Below are 12631 nucleotides of genomic sequence, written 5' to 3'. Positions count from 1 at the left end.
GGACAACATTGCGTCTGTCTTTGCATTCATCCAAAACGTTCTCATGAGGGCGAGGATGGTGGTCGCCATGGTAACTAGGCCCAAATTGCTGAGGAGGGATGACCGTGACGCAAACCCTCCCTTGTGTCTGCTCGCAGCACTTGTTTTTCTGCTGCTTTGAAAACGACGCACACCAACACCCGCTGTCTGTCGTACATTCCGCATGTGGCTGTCGGCTTCCAGTCACGGCTTCCTTACTTTGCGCCCCCTTCTTTGGATTCCTCACCTGCTCTTGAAGCGTATCTTTCCGCACGCGCCTTATTTGACGTGTGTAGTGTGTTGCCAACATGATGCAAAATGTGGTGTTCGTAAGCTTGCACAAGATGTCCTCATGCCCTTCATGTCGCTTGGACTGAAAAATTATACATATCCTATGAAGTTAGCAAAAAAGACCTTTCCACGTATGGTTTGGTTCATAGGTGTCAAACTCAGGTCCTGGAGGGTCGCTGTCCTGCATGTTTTCCAAGTCTCCCTGTTGCAACACACCTGATTCAAATGATCAATTCATCAGCAAGCTCTGCGCAAGCCTGACATTGAACATGTTCATTTGAATCAGGTGTGTTGCAACAGGGAGACTTGGAAAACATGCAGGACAGCGGCCCTCCAGGACCTGAGTTTGACACCTATGGTTTGGTTGATTGCAATCGACGGGCCCCTCCAAAAGTATTGGAATGGCAAAGTCAATTCCTCTTGTTTTTATTGTATCGTGAAGACATTTGGGTTTCAGATCAAGACATGGACGGAAAATGTGAAGTCCAGCTTGTATTTCATGGTATTTACATCAAGACGTGTTAGCCAACTCGGGACAGAGCATCTTTTGTTTGAAGCCACCCACTTTTCAAATGAGCAAAATTATTGGAACATTTTGATGGACGGTTGTTTTTATCTGCTCAGGTGTTACCTTTTCGATGGATTGCTTGAAAATTCGCCGCTTTCTGAAGAAGAAAACAGAGGGAGAACCCCACAAAAACAAACGAGAACTGAGAGCGGCTGCAGTAAAGGCCTGGAAAAGCATTTCAAATGAAGAAGGCAACAGACTGGTGAAGTCAGTGGCTCTCACATTTGCTGCACGTTTATGCCACCAAATATTCAATGTAGTTAATTTAGTTTAATTAACTCTTTCATTCCACAAGACATACATGTACGTCTTTTTAAAATTAGACCCCGCCTACCAAGGACGTACTTGTACGTCAGTCTTTTTTTGTGTCATAGAGAGGAGGAGGGTCTGATGCAATCTGTCAATGAGAATAAGCCGTTTGCATTGTAAATCATGTAAAAAAGCGACCAGTAGGTGGCAGTGGTGCCTCACGTGCTTTTACAAAAAAAATCTTTTGTAAATGCATGCTTTTACAAAAAACAAATATTTTTTTTATGCTGAAAGAAGAGAGTTCAAACTTTATTTCGGTAGGCTCCATATTTATATAGCATTAGCACCAAATATTCTGTGGACCTTGCAAGATCGGTCAAAATCCAGAAAAACGCTGGGATTGAGGCTGTTGCTCCAGTGAAAATGGCTGGGATTGAATGAGTTAATCATGTCTGTTCCAATACTTTTGCTCACCTGAAAGGTGGGTGGCTTCAAACCAAAAGCTGCTCTGTCCCGAGTTGTTTCATACATTGACATGTGAATAGTAGGAAACAAAAGCTGGACTTTATCTCTTGACCTGAAGCGCAAATGTCTTCAGTAGACAACAAAACAAAGCAAGTGACCTGACTGTTCCAATACTTTTAGAGGGACTGTATATACCTTTATAGCAAATTACTGTATTCGGGTAGGTCAATGCCAAATCACGCAGTGGGTTTAACCAAGCAGATTTTGGTTTGAATGAAACTTGGTGCACTTGTTGATAGTGATTGCGCAACTGTTGTGACTGGTTGTTCCTCGATGCATCAACAAGGCCCGTTATGTGACGATTGAGCTCGTAGATATAAAAGGAAGATGGCCACATCCCTTTTTATGCCGAAAATATCAACGTTCGGCAGGATCTTGCTTCCCGACCCGGTCGGCTGTTTTGAAGACACGTCAACAGGAAGTATCGACAGCTACGATGAAGGCGAAAGCAACAGCCGAAACTGTCAGCCAGGTAAGAGTTTTCTTCATTTTCTGAATTTTGGGGAGTGATTTCGCACGGAATGACACATTTAATATTGCACTGAACTGAAAAAACAGACCGCACAACACAGGGAGTAAGAAGTATATAACCAAGTGTATTCCCTCTGTTAATGTACACATATTTAGAGTCATCTCACTGGAACACTTTACAATAACATTTAGAAAGAACAGGGCGACATCGAGGGTTGGGCGGGGGCGTATGGAGTGAGGCAGAGAGTACAAAAAAAAATGTGGCAGCAGAATCATGGCGCAGGTCTGTCAGTCTACAGACACAAAGATATAGAAAAGCAATCCTTAGAAAACAGGGTCGGGAAATGGACACACAATCTGCCAAACAGAGAGAAATGACAAAAAAAATGCAGGACAAAAAAATAGATTTGGGTTCGCATGATGAGCAAGAACATACCCCGAATTTTACCAAAGGCAAAGAACAACAAAACAAAAAAGATTTTCCTCCTTGCCCAGGATCACGGACATGTTTTTAGTTTTTTTTTCTTTTCGCAAACAGGAAAGGTTGTCAGGAGGGAACACGGTTCTCTTTGTGATGGCAAATATTTAGACATTTCACAAACTTTTTTCAGCTTTTTTTTTTCTTATCGTGGTACATTTGTCTTCTTTTAATAGAGCTGAGAAAATTGGAACACTAGAGTACTTGAGAACTCCCCTTTTCCAGGGAGCCCACGAAGAACCGCAAAGGCTGCCCCCTCAGTCCAAGTCAGGTTCCGGACAGGCCCTTCCAGCCTTGCTTCTCTGTCGCAGAATTCCCATTCTGTCCATTCTCAAAGCAAAGAGAGCGGATGCCACAAATTTCCTGACCGGCAGCCTCTGCGGGTTTCAGGCGGTGAAATGGTTCGGACGGCAACAGAGTCATAGCTACACTGTCTCGGCCAACTGTCTGGTTGCGCAATGTCTGGCCGTATATTTAGCATCATATAGAGCAGAGACCGACTGCTTGGCGAGCATTTTTTCCCTACTTTGATGGTTGCTGTAGAAACACTTCCTCCGCTAGCCCACCAGGGGGCGCCAAAACACAACACAGACGTCCGAGGGGAATTTGGCCAGCCGTGCGTCCGGAGTTTGCTGCTGCGGTGGTATCGCACGAAAATTGCTACTATGTTTTCATTGTTTTGTTTAGTTTTTTCTTCTTCTCAGAATTCCACGGAAAGAAAAAGTTGATGTCTTTGTCCTCGATGAATACTACATGCTTGAAACACGGCACAGGTCGCGTCGCGCCGGCTGCCGAGCACCGTAGACGTGGCACGAGGGCGAGCGGGAGAGAGGAGAGAGATGGCGTTGACGTAGCGCAGGATACTGTTGTCGTGGATACTGATGGGGCTTCTGTACACTACTGGAGAAATAACTGAACCCAATCGGTTGTTGGCACAGAAGTGTCGAGAAGCGACTTCCGAACGACGCTGAAAGTTAGCGTCGCCGGCCTCCTTCTTGAAGGGTTAGGATGGCTGTTTCTTCTCTCGTTCTCTCTCCCCCAAACGCGACCCGCCTCCATGTGTCAAGGCGGCGCTCCCTCAAACGTAGTACTCTTTGTCTTTGTTCTTCTTGTTCTTGGGCGCCGTCTTGGCGGCGCTGGGCGGCTTCTCCTTCACCAGGGTGCCGTTGCTCTGCACGGCCGAGTTGCTGATGTAGTTCCGGCTCTGGTCCACCTGGTAGGAGCCCTCGTCTCGGTTGCGGTACTTGTACATGGCGTAGAGCAGGATGAGGATGCAGAGCGCGGCGGCTGCGACGATGCCCACCACCATGCCCGTGGTGCTGCTGGACTGCTGCACCTCCACGGCGCCCGGTAGACCTCTCTCGGGGGACGTGGGGTCTAGGGTGGGAACGTGGGGGAATTCGGGAGGGGAGGTTATTCCCGATACCCCACGGTGGCCGGGGTCCGACGAGGGCTGGGCCGGCGGCAGGAGCACCTGATCCCGGGTGTTCATTTTACCGGCCGGGATGTTGTTGCCGCTGCCACCGGCCGCCCCCTTGACGCGGGGGCTGAGCTGATCGGGGTCGGCCGTGGGGGCGGAGGACGCGGGCGGGCGCTGGTCGAAAGGGAGACGCGAGAAATGGCCATCTCTGGGGGGGTTTTGGCCCTCCGCCCCCGGGGGAGGCGGCAGGACGGTCCTGTCGGTGACCAGGGGGGAGTTTTTGTAATAGTCCTCGTCATCCGACTCGGTCATCTCGCCCGAGCCGTAAGCGGACACCTCCACGTTTTCCTCGCAGTCTTCCTGATCCACGGGGCAGGGGGGGCGCACGTTGGGCAAGGGGATGGACTCTTTGGTGGTTTCGAGTAAGGTGAGGAAGGGCCGATACGTGGTGGGGGGTGGGGGGATTACTGGGTAGCGGGTGGCCATGGAAGGGGGGTCTATCGAGTCCACCGTTATAATGGGCAAGACTATTTCACCTCCTAGGACAAGAAAGAGAGAGCGGGAGGGGGGGCAAGGGGTCAGAAGTCGAGACACAACTTAAACATGCCATGAAAACAGAAGCATTGGAAGTAGAGCACTACAAACTTCACATGGTGTTAGTTCTACTCATTTTGTCTAAGCTATCTGACTAGTTCATAAGTACTAACTGTGCTGACTGAGGTAAGACTACAAGATGCTAGAACAGTGGTTCTCAACCTGGGTTGGATCGAACCCCAGGGGTTCGCTGAATCGGTCTCAAGGGTTCGACGGAGCCTTTGCCTCGGAGGTGAAGACACACCTGACTCAACATGTCAATTGGTTATGACACGCCCGCAGCAGATTTTCACATGACATCGCTTGTCCAATCAGTGCTGTGGGAAATTTAGTTGGCTCAATCGTCAACGAGTGACTGTCGTGATAGTATGTCGTGTGATTTTTTTAACATTTTTTAAAGAATTCTTTTAATACCGTATCGGCCCGAATATAAGACGGCCCTGATTATAAGACGACCCCCTCTTTTTCAAGACTCAAGTTTGAAAAAAGACTTTTTGAACACCAAATTAATTTTTATACAGAAAATAATTAATAAAAATTAAAGTACATCTGAAACAAATGATTCTAACAATATATTTGAGAGAAAAAGCATGTTATGCTGCCTCATTCAAATCTTAATATCTGAACATTTAAATATGTAAACTAAAGTGCAATCACATTCGTAAATGAATGGCTTCTGCTTTTTGAAATGTAAATGACATCATAACTTCTCCTGAGCTGCTGGTTAACCTGGCCGATCTTCGTCCCACTTTTCTCCAGATTGTCGCTATGTTTCTCCATTTTCTGTTATCTCTTCTATTATTTTCTTCTCTTTGATTTCTTACCGCTATTTTTATTTTTATTCTCCGTGACAGGTGTTCACTTTGGCCTGGGGAGTCTAGTTCAGGGTTCGCTTCAATGATATCTGGCGCCATCTAGTGTCGTGAATGGGTATAATGTCTAGACCCCAAATATAAGACGACCCCCACTTTTTCAAACAAACAAACAAAAATATTTACAACATGGATTTACATGCATCACGGAAAGTCATTGATCGGAGTCAGTGTCCTATCTGCATGATTTGTCATGCCAAGTTGAGCAACTCAAAACTGAAGGAACACTTCTCGAATCATATTTTTATGTTTCACTCATGAAGGGTTCAGTGAATGTGCAAATGAACTGGTTGGGTTCGGTACCTCGAACACGGTTAAGAACCACTGTGCTAGAACATTATCTGTCCTGCAGCTGGCTAACGCTACATGCTATGTCAGTTACACAAGTTGAAAATTTTTTACACTGAACAATATCAAATGCAGTGCTAATCTAGCAATAAGGCTGACCTAGCGCTGTGATGTGTCTGCTGTGATTGGTTGAGAAAGATAGCAAACCACGAGGTTCAGGTCACTTACATCGACAAATTGGCCGCATGATTTTTGCATGAAAAAAAAAATTACACAAAAGAAAGCTGTGTAAGATTGTTCTTGGATAGTGATCAACATCCCCCCTCCCTTCTTTACCTCCACTCGTGTCCTTTTACTTCACGGAACAACCCTCGAGCGTCCCTCTGCCAAATTGTCGGGCTTACGTGGCTCATCTTTCATTCGCTTAATTTAGACCGATAGGAGACGTCCCAAAAAATAGTCAATAGCGTGCTAATGCAGCCCCCCCGCCCCCCGCTTGTCCCACCCGAAAGCACACGTAAAACAGGTCAATGGCATTCTTAATTAGCGGTCACCGATACGAGTTTCTTAATGATCCAATTGATCGTCAAGCCACTGTTATGTCATTTGCTTTAGCGCGCAACCGAGTGAGCACGAAAGCTCGTTTTGGTCTCAAATGAAGGAAGTGGAGAGTTAGCACGGGCGTCTTCACACGACAGGAGAACAGCACGTTTTAGAGGGCGTGTTGGTGGGGGGTGGGAGCGGGTCACGGGAAGGGGGGGGTTGTTCATGTCATCGCAACACAACGGTCAGGAGAAGAAGACAAAGCAGCAAATCACAATTCCACGGCTTGGTTTTTACTTGGGGTGAATCGGGAGGGCGGGGGGCGCTCAGAAGGGAGGAAGGGGATGGGACGCCCGCCTCGGGTCAGCTCAGCCCCCCGCCCGAAAACAAACATTTTTTTCAAATCATAAAAATGCTTTGTTATCAAGGTTGATGCATTCATAGCCACAGAAATGTCAGCACACAACACCCCCCCCCCCCACACCGAGGCCTTGAAGAAAAGAGACATGTGAGAGCTGTGAAAGAAACAAACTTTAAGCACATTCTTCTCTCATGCGTTTCGCTTGCGCAAAAGGCTCATTTCCATGGCAACAACGTTCTCATTTCGCCCGTTTGTGTTTGCCTCGCTCGCGTGTGTTTGCGGGCTGCGTTTCACCTTGACGCCCGAGAGGACGGACGATCACCTCGCAGCAACAAAAAGATGAGCTGCGCAAAGTAGAAGTTGGCTGGATTAGTTTGGATTTCTTTTTCTTTCTTTTTTTTTTTGGATTGGCGCCAAATGACTTGTCAAAGTCAGACGGCTTTTCCGGAACGAGGCGGCGCAGTTCGATCCGGCCGCTTTAAAGCGGCTTCGGTTTTGGAATGAGCTCTGCGGTGACTTAGCCCTCAAACACACTGAGAGGTGACTCCTAGCCCCGCCTCCCCGCCCCGTCTCCCGTCTCCTTCCCCGTGACCCAAAGCGAGCGCACCCCGAGGGTGACTCGCACCCCTTGTCCCTCGTTACGCAGCTCGCACAGGCCACGGAACCCAACGGCGGACTTTCGATCCAGACGTGGATCGAGATACGCCGCGCATAAAAAAGAAGAATGCCTGATTGTCTCTGTCTGAAACGAGCACCTAAGCGATAAAACAGGAGAGACCACGGCTGATTCTGCCTGATTGATTGGGCCGGACTCTCATGATTGGATCGCGGCGGAGCCGCGACGGTGAGCCCGCGCGATCAAACAGCTTCTTTATCTCCAGCGCGCAGGACGATGAGTCACCCGCGCTTCTGTTTACTCAGAGGGAGCGCGGGGGGCAGATGGGCGCTGATGCGGCCGCGTCGTCCTCCTGACAAACATCGTTAGGCCGGCCGTCACGCCGGGGGCCCGGTGGCGGCCGTTTCAAATATTTACGGCGAAGAGGTTGTCGGGAGTGCGAGGCGCGTCGGCAATTTGGCCGTGATTGGGCTGCGGATGGAAAAATATGCGGCGCCGGCGCGCGTGTCATGAGATGTTTACAAATGCCCGCTCATGCAGAGGGATGACGGGGGGCGCGCCGCGTTGTTGAGGGAGCTCCACAAAATTCTTCTCTCGAGCTCAGAGATGTTTTTGGAGGTGCGGACTCTTGAGATGAAAACGATCTTTCCTGCTGGATTTGTGTGAGTGCATTGCAATCATTTCCTTCCGTATGTATGGACTTCATGGTTAATTCTGAGTCCGCGTCTCCCCCGACTCTTGAAGATGACTGGAGGATTACGGCCAAGGTTTAATTGGCTGATGTAATTAGGGCTGCCCAAGTTTAAATAACCTGCCGGGGACGGTGAGAATTTCCGCTTCTCGGTTTTGCGTCTGAGTCCGCATGCTATCCCGGGCCGCGCCACTTTGCACTTAATGAGGCTTAGTGGAAAGCAAGGCAGCGCCTTCTCTGCTTCTCCTCCTCAGCATCGGCCGCGCCGACTGACTGGCATCCACTGCGCTTTTTTTTTTTGTTCTGCGGTAGGAACTTTCACTTTGCTTCGACAGCTCCCGCCACATGCTGTACTGCAAAAACGTCGAGCTGTCGCTAAAGTATTCACTCTGGATGTTTGGAACCACTTTTTTTTCAAACCGATACCGGTATGTATATTCACTCTTGAGTACTGACCGGGTCTTAGTTCCGATACCACTCGGAGTTGTGATTACAATTTCAGTCGGTACAATGAAAGAAAATCATGCGCCAACTACTGACAACTCAGACTTGTATCGGTGGCCGGTATCAGCGTCTTTCACGACTACGTGGTATCTTGAAATACATCTGGTATTGACTCGTATCGGTATTCGCCGATCCTGATCATTCACGATGCATTCAAGTATAAAGACACATTGCGGAGTTTCACTCTCAGCGGAGCCGATCTGGGTTCTTTGGCTTTTGCCTTGCTGAAACCGGTTTTGGTGTCTGGGGGGGGGGGGGGGGGGGGCGATAGCGAGCACGTTCGGTATTTCGCGAGCAAAACTTCACAAAGGGATGGTGAAAGAGACAGGTAGGTGTCTTCTTGCGTAAAGGAGCAAGCGGCCCGTCTGCCAATCATTGCGTGCATGCGCCTGTGTGGGCATATCAAGAGAGTTTAGTTGAGCTTCTCCACGGGAGATTAAGCCCGGGTGTAGCATCCACCTCCGAGAGAGAGAGAGAGAGAGAGAGAGAGAGAGAGAGAGAGAAAAAATCATTCCTACCTTCGATAAGGAGAGAATCAAGTGCCTATTTCTGTCTGAGCCACCTACGGAGCAACCACGGGAGAACGCTCCACTTTGAGCTTCCCGGATCCCTTTTGCCCTTTCTCCATCTACCAAGGTCGAAACAATACTGAGGTGGGAAGAAGTGCGCAGATCCAGGTGCTTTCTTTAGAATGGCGCAGCATCGATTATTTTCAAAAGTTGGGAGGGCCACTCAGGTAAAGGGGGAGTGGTACGATCCGCTAAGAACTGTAACAGGACACCGAAATCAATTTGTGAAAGCAGACATGGCTTTCGACTTCCGCCTCGGGTCATGGCGGCGGTTCACAGTCACCGGATCTGATGCGGCACCTTGGGTCCGCATCGGGCCAATCTGAGCTGCGTAACGAGGGTATCGCGGTCGGTCCTGTACAAGATTCCCCCGAGCCGAGCCGTACAACCTCACTCGGTAGAACGAGCATCAGGAAACCCCCCCACCGAGTCAACTCACCGTTTCCAGGCTCACACTCCTCCAAATCTTCGTCGTCGCTCGGACACTCGGCAGAAGCGACCAAAATCTCATCCGCATTCTGCAAAAATACGAACACAAGGGAACAAAGACGGTTGCCCGTTTCAACGTTTGGCTTCCATCAAAACGGCTCCGGCCATGCCGCTGTCTCGAACTCAAGCCCGTTAGCCATTGTGCGCGACTTTTCGCAGAACAATACATATCTTTGACTCGTTGTTTAAAAACTGTTTTGCATTTTTAAGCTTCCAATGTCTGCCGAACAAAAGCCTTGTCACAAAGCACTTTCAAAGGCCCCATGCAACGTCTTGAGCATGAATTGTATTTTTGGTCATAAACGAGACCTCAGAAAGCTTTTGTGACAGTCCTTTAGACCGGGATCTGAGTTCGACAAGGTTCCGACGGCATATACGACTCGCATAGCTCTCATTCCTATTCAAAGCGTATGAGTCACCTTGTGATCAAAGCTATCGGGGCGGAAAGCAGCTCAGGGCTTGTGGAGAAATTGAAATTGGGGCTTGCTGCGAAAGCCCCCACTTTCTTTTGCAGCCCGTGCCGCGTCAGCCAAAATGTCTCCATACGCATTTGAACATTGGCAACGACTGCAACCCGCGGGGCCACCTGCGCCGTACCGTCAGGATACTTCCAGGATCCTCAGCCTACCTGACATGCATTTGCAAGTGATGCAACTGTTGTTTACATGCTGGCGCCTTGGCAAGCGCATTCACGACAACAGCCGCCGCAATCACGATGCCAACACACAAGAGAACCAATTACTGTGCCGCAGCAATTTGGAAACTTTCCTTCGTCCAATCAGCCAATTAGTACGTCTCGTTGTTTTTATTGACCTGGAAAATAAAAAGCATGTCGTCCCAGACACTTCACTGCACTTTATTGGGCCATGTAGTGGATTATTCAAGAGTCGTACGGCACAAACAAGCACAGCATATTTTTGAAGCGCCACTGCTAAACAAGCCATCACAGGGCCAAATTGAAGGTAGCGGGACTCTTATGACGCCGGCGTTCTCTTATTTTGAAGGCCCGACATGACAGGATGTTACCACAACTTTTCTGAGCAGACTAGGAGGCTTGTTATTGCCTTGAGACGTTCATCGAAGCTCGCGTTGGGGAATACGTCTTGCTCTCTTTGGAAGTGAGCAGCGAGTTGAGAAAGGCAGGAAGCATTCAAGTACCGTATTGGCCCGAATATAAGACGGTGTTTTTTTTCATTGAAATCAGACTGAAAAAGTGGGGGTCGTCTTATATTCGGGGTCTAGACATTATACACATTCACGGCACTAGATGGCGCCAGATATCATTGAAGCGAATGCTGAACTTGACTCCCCAGGCCAAAGCGAACCCCTGTCACGAAGAATAAAAATAAAAATAGCGGTAGCACGAAGAAGAAAATTAAAAAATAGCGGTAAGAACAAAAAGAGAAGAAAATAATAGAAGAGATAACAGAAAATGGAGAAACGTAGCGACAATCTGGAGAAAAGTGGGCCGAAGATCAGGAGAAGTTATGATGTTTCAAAAACCAGAAGCCATTCATTTAAGAATGTGATTGCACTTTAGTTGACATATTTAAATGTTCAGATATTAAGATTTGAATGAGGCAAAATAACATGCCTTTTCTCTCAAATATATTGTTATAGTCATTTGTTTCCGATGTACTGTAATTATTTTCTGTATAAAATTAATTTGGTGCTCAAAAAGTCATTTTTCAAACTTGGGTCTTGAAAAAGAAGGGGGTTCGTCTTATAATCAGGGCAGTCTTATATTCAGGCAAATACGATATTCAAGAAATGACTCGGGAAAACGTCTCTTCCACTCCTTGTTTATCAAGAGTCTTCAATAAAGGTAAACGTTTCTTTTTGTGAGTCTGGAACCGATGACTTGGGAGTCACGTGATTTCCTACATGGAAAAATCTACATTTCGTCAGGGCGCATCCAAATTCCCTCGCACGATCACCCACCTGCGTGACGCTGTCCCTGACGGTGGGTGAGCGCTGTTTGCGGGTGGTGGTGGTAGCCATGGTGGTGGTGGTCTCCATGATGGTGGTGGACATGTCAGCCAGAGGCGTGGTGGAGGTGGTGTCGGTGGCGAGCACCGAGGGCACGTCGCCCACCAGGCGCAGGCTTCCCTGCGTCTGCACGTTGGGGTCGCCCTCGGCCGCCAGTTTGAGCACCTGCAGGCCGTTGTAGTACAGGCCCGAGATCTGGCCCTGGAAGTGGCGGCCTTTCTCACCGCCACCGATTTTGATAAACGCTTGGCTGTTAAAGATGGTCAGCTGGCGACCTGAGAGGATGCGAGGGGGGGGGGGGGGGGACGTAGGATGTGAAAGTGGAGGCAATGGACATGAAGAAGAGAGAGGAGAGAATGTCGAGAAGGAAGAGTACAAATCAGTCACAAACACATACAGAAGGAAGCACACAAACACACACACACACACACACACACACACACACACAAAATAACTATTATGAGGTACAGGTCGGGGGTTGGCAACCCGTGGTTCCAGAGCCGCATTCGGCTCTTTAGCGCCACCCTAGTGGCTTCCTGGAGCTATTTAAAAAATGTTTGAAAATGGAAAAAGATGGAGGAGGGAAATATATTTTTTGTTTTAATATGGTTTCTGTCGGAGGACAAACACGACAAAAATTCTTAACGTTTTCCAATGCTGTAAAAATGTGTCGAAGAAATATTAGATTTCAACATTTCTGTCAACGAAGATTTGCCTCATTTCGATTAGCAGGGCGGGATGCCAGGCACGTGACTGTTGTAAGAAAAAAAACAGCGCTTCATGTCCAATTCACCGAGGGTACTGGTGAAGAATATGAATCTGGAGGGCCGAGAGAAGCATTTTAAAACGTTCCACGTGAACTACGATCCTTCACACACGGCAAAAGTGCCTCCCATGCCTCCGCGTCAGGTCTCGACGAAGATAGGCAGTGATTTTCGCAAACTCTTGTGTCTACTTCATTTTTCTGTTTCTGTGCATTTGAGGGGCCGTTATGGCTGTTGCTCATTATGGTATCCGTGTTTAAGTGTGTGCGTATGCGCTCATGTGCGGTAACGGGTCGATCGTGGGAGGTTGGTTGATCGTAAAGTAGATCTT

At 48.3% G+C, this 12631-nt stretch overlaps 1 protein-coding gene across 7 annotated transcripts in view; it reads right to left on the bottom strand.

Moving 5' to 3' along the window:
* Nucleotides 1-2227: 2227 nt before the first annotated feature.
* Nucleotides 2228-12631, bottom strand: part of nrxn2b (neurexin 2b) — a 282388-nt gene continuing 271984 nt past the window's right edge. For 6 of the 7 annotated variants that reach the window (XM_086105122.1, XM_086105124.1, XM_086105117.1 and 3 more), the window contains 3 exons: nucleotides 11489-11811; nucleotides 9498-9576; nucleotides 2228-4559 (listed from right to left, as the gene is read on the bottom strand). In XM_086105122.1, the coding sequence (XP_085961248.1) occupies nucleotides 3679-4559; nucleotides 9498-9576; nucleotides 11489-11811 (1283 nt within the window). In that variant the 3' untranslated portion in view covers nucleotides 2228-3678. The remainder of the gene's footprint in view (nucleotides 4560-9497; nucleotides 9577-11488; nucleotides 11812-12631) is intronic. The other variant, XM_086105123.1, reaches the window with a different exon arrangement.

The sequence above is a fragment of the Hippocampus guttulatus genome, chromosome 2 (genome assembly GCF_054856545.1).
Source record: "Hippocampus guttulatus isolate MCC_2025c chromosome 2, RoL_Hgut_1.0, whole genome shotgun sequence".
Lineage (NCBI taxonomy): Eukaryota > Metazoa > Chordata > Actinopteri > Syngnathiformes > Syngnathidae > Hippocampus > Hippocampus guttulatus.
This window is presented reverse-complemented; position numbering and strand designations above follow the sequence as displayed.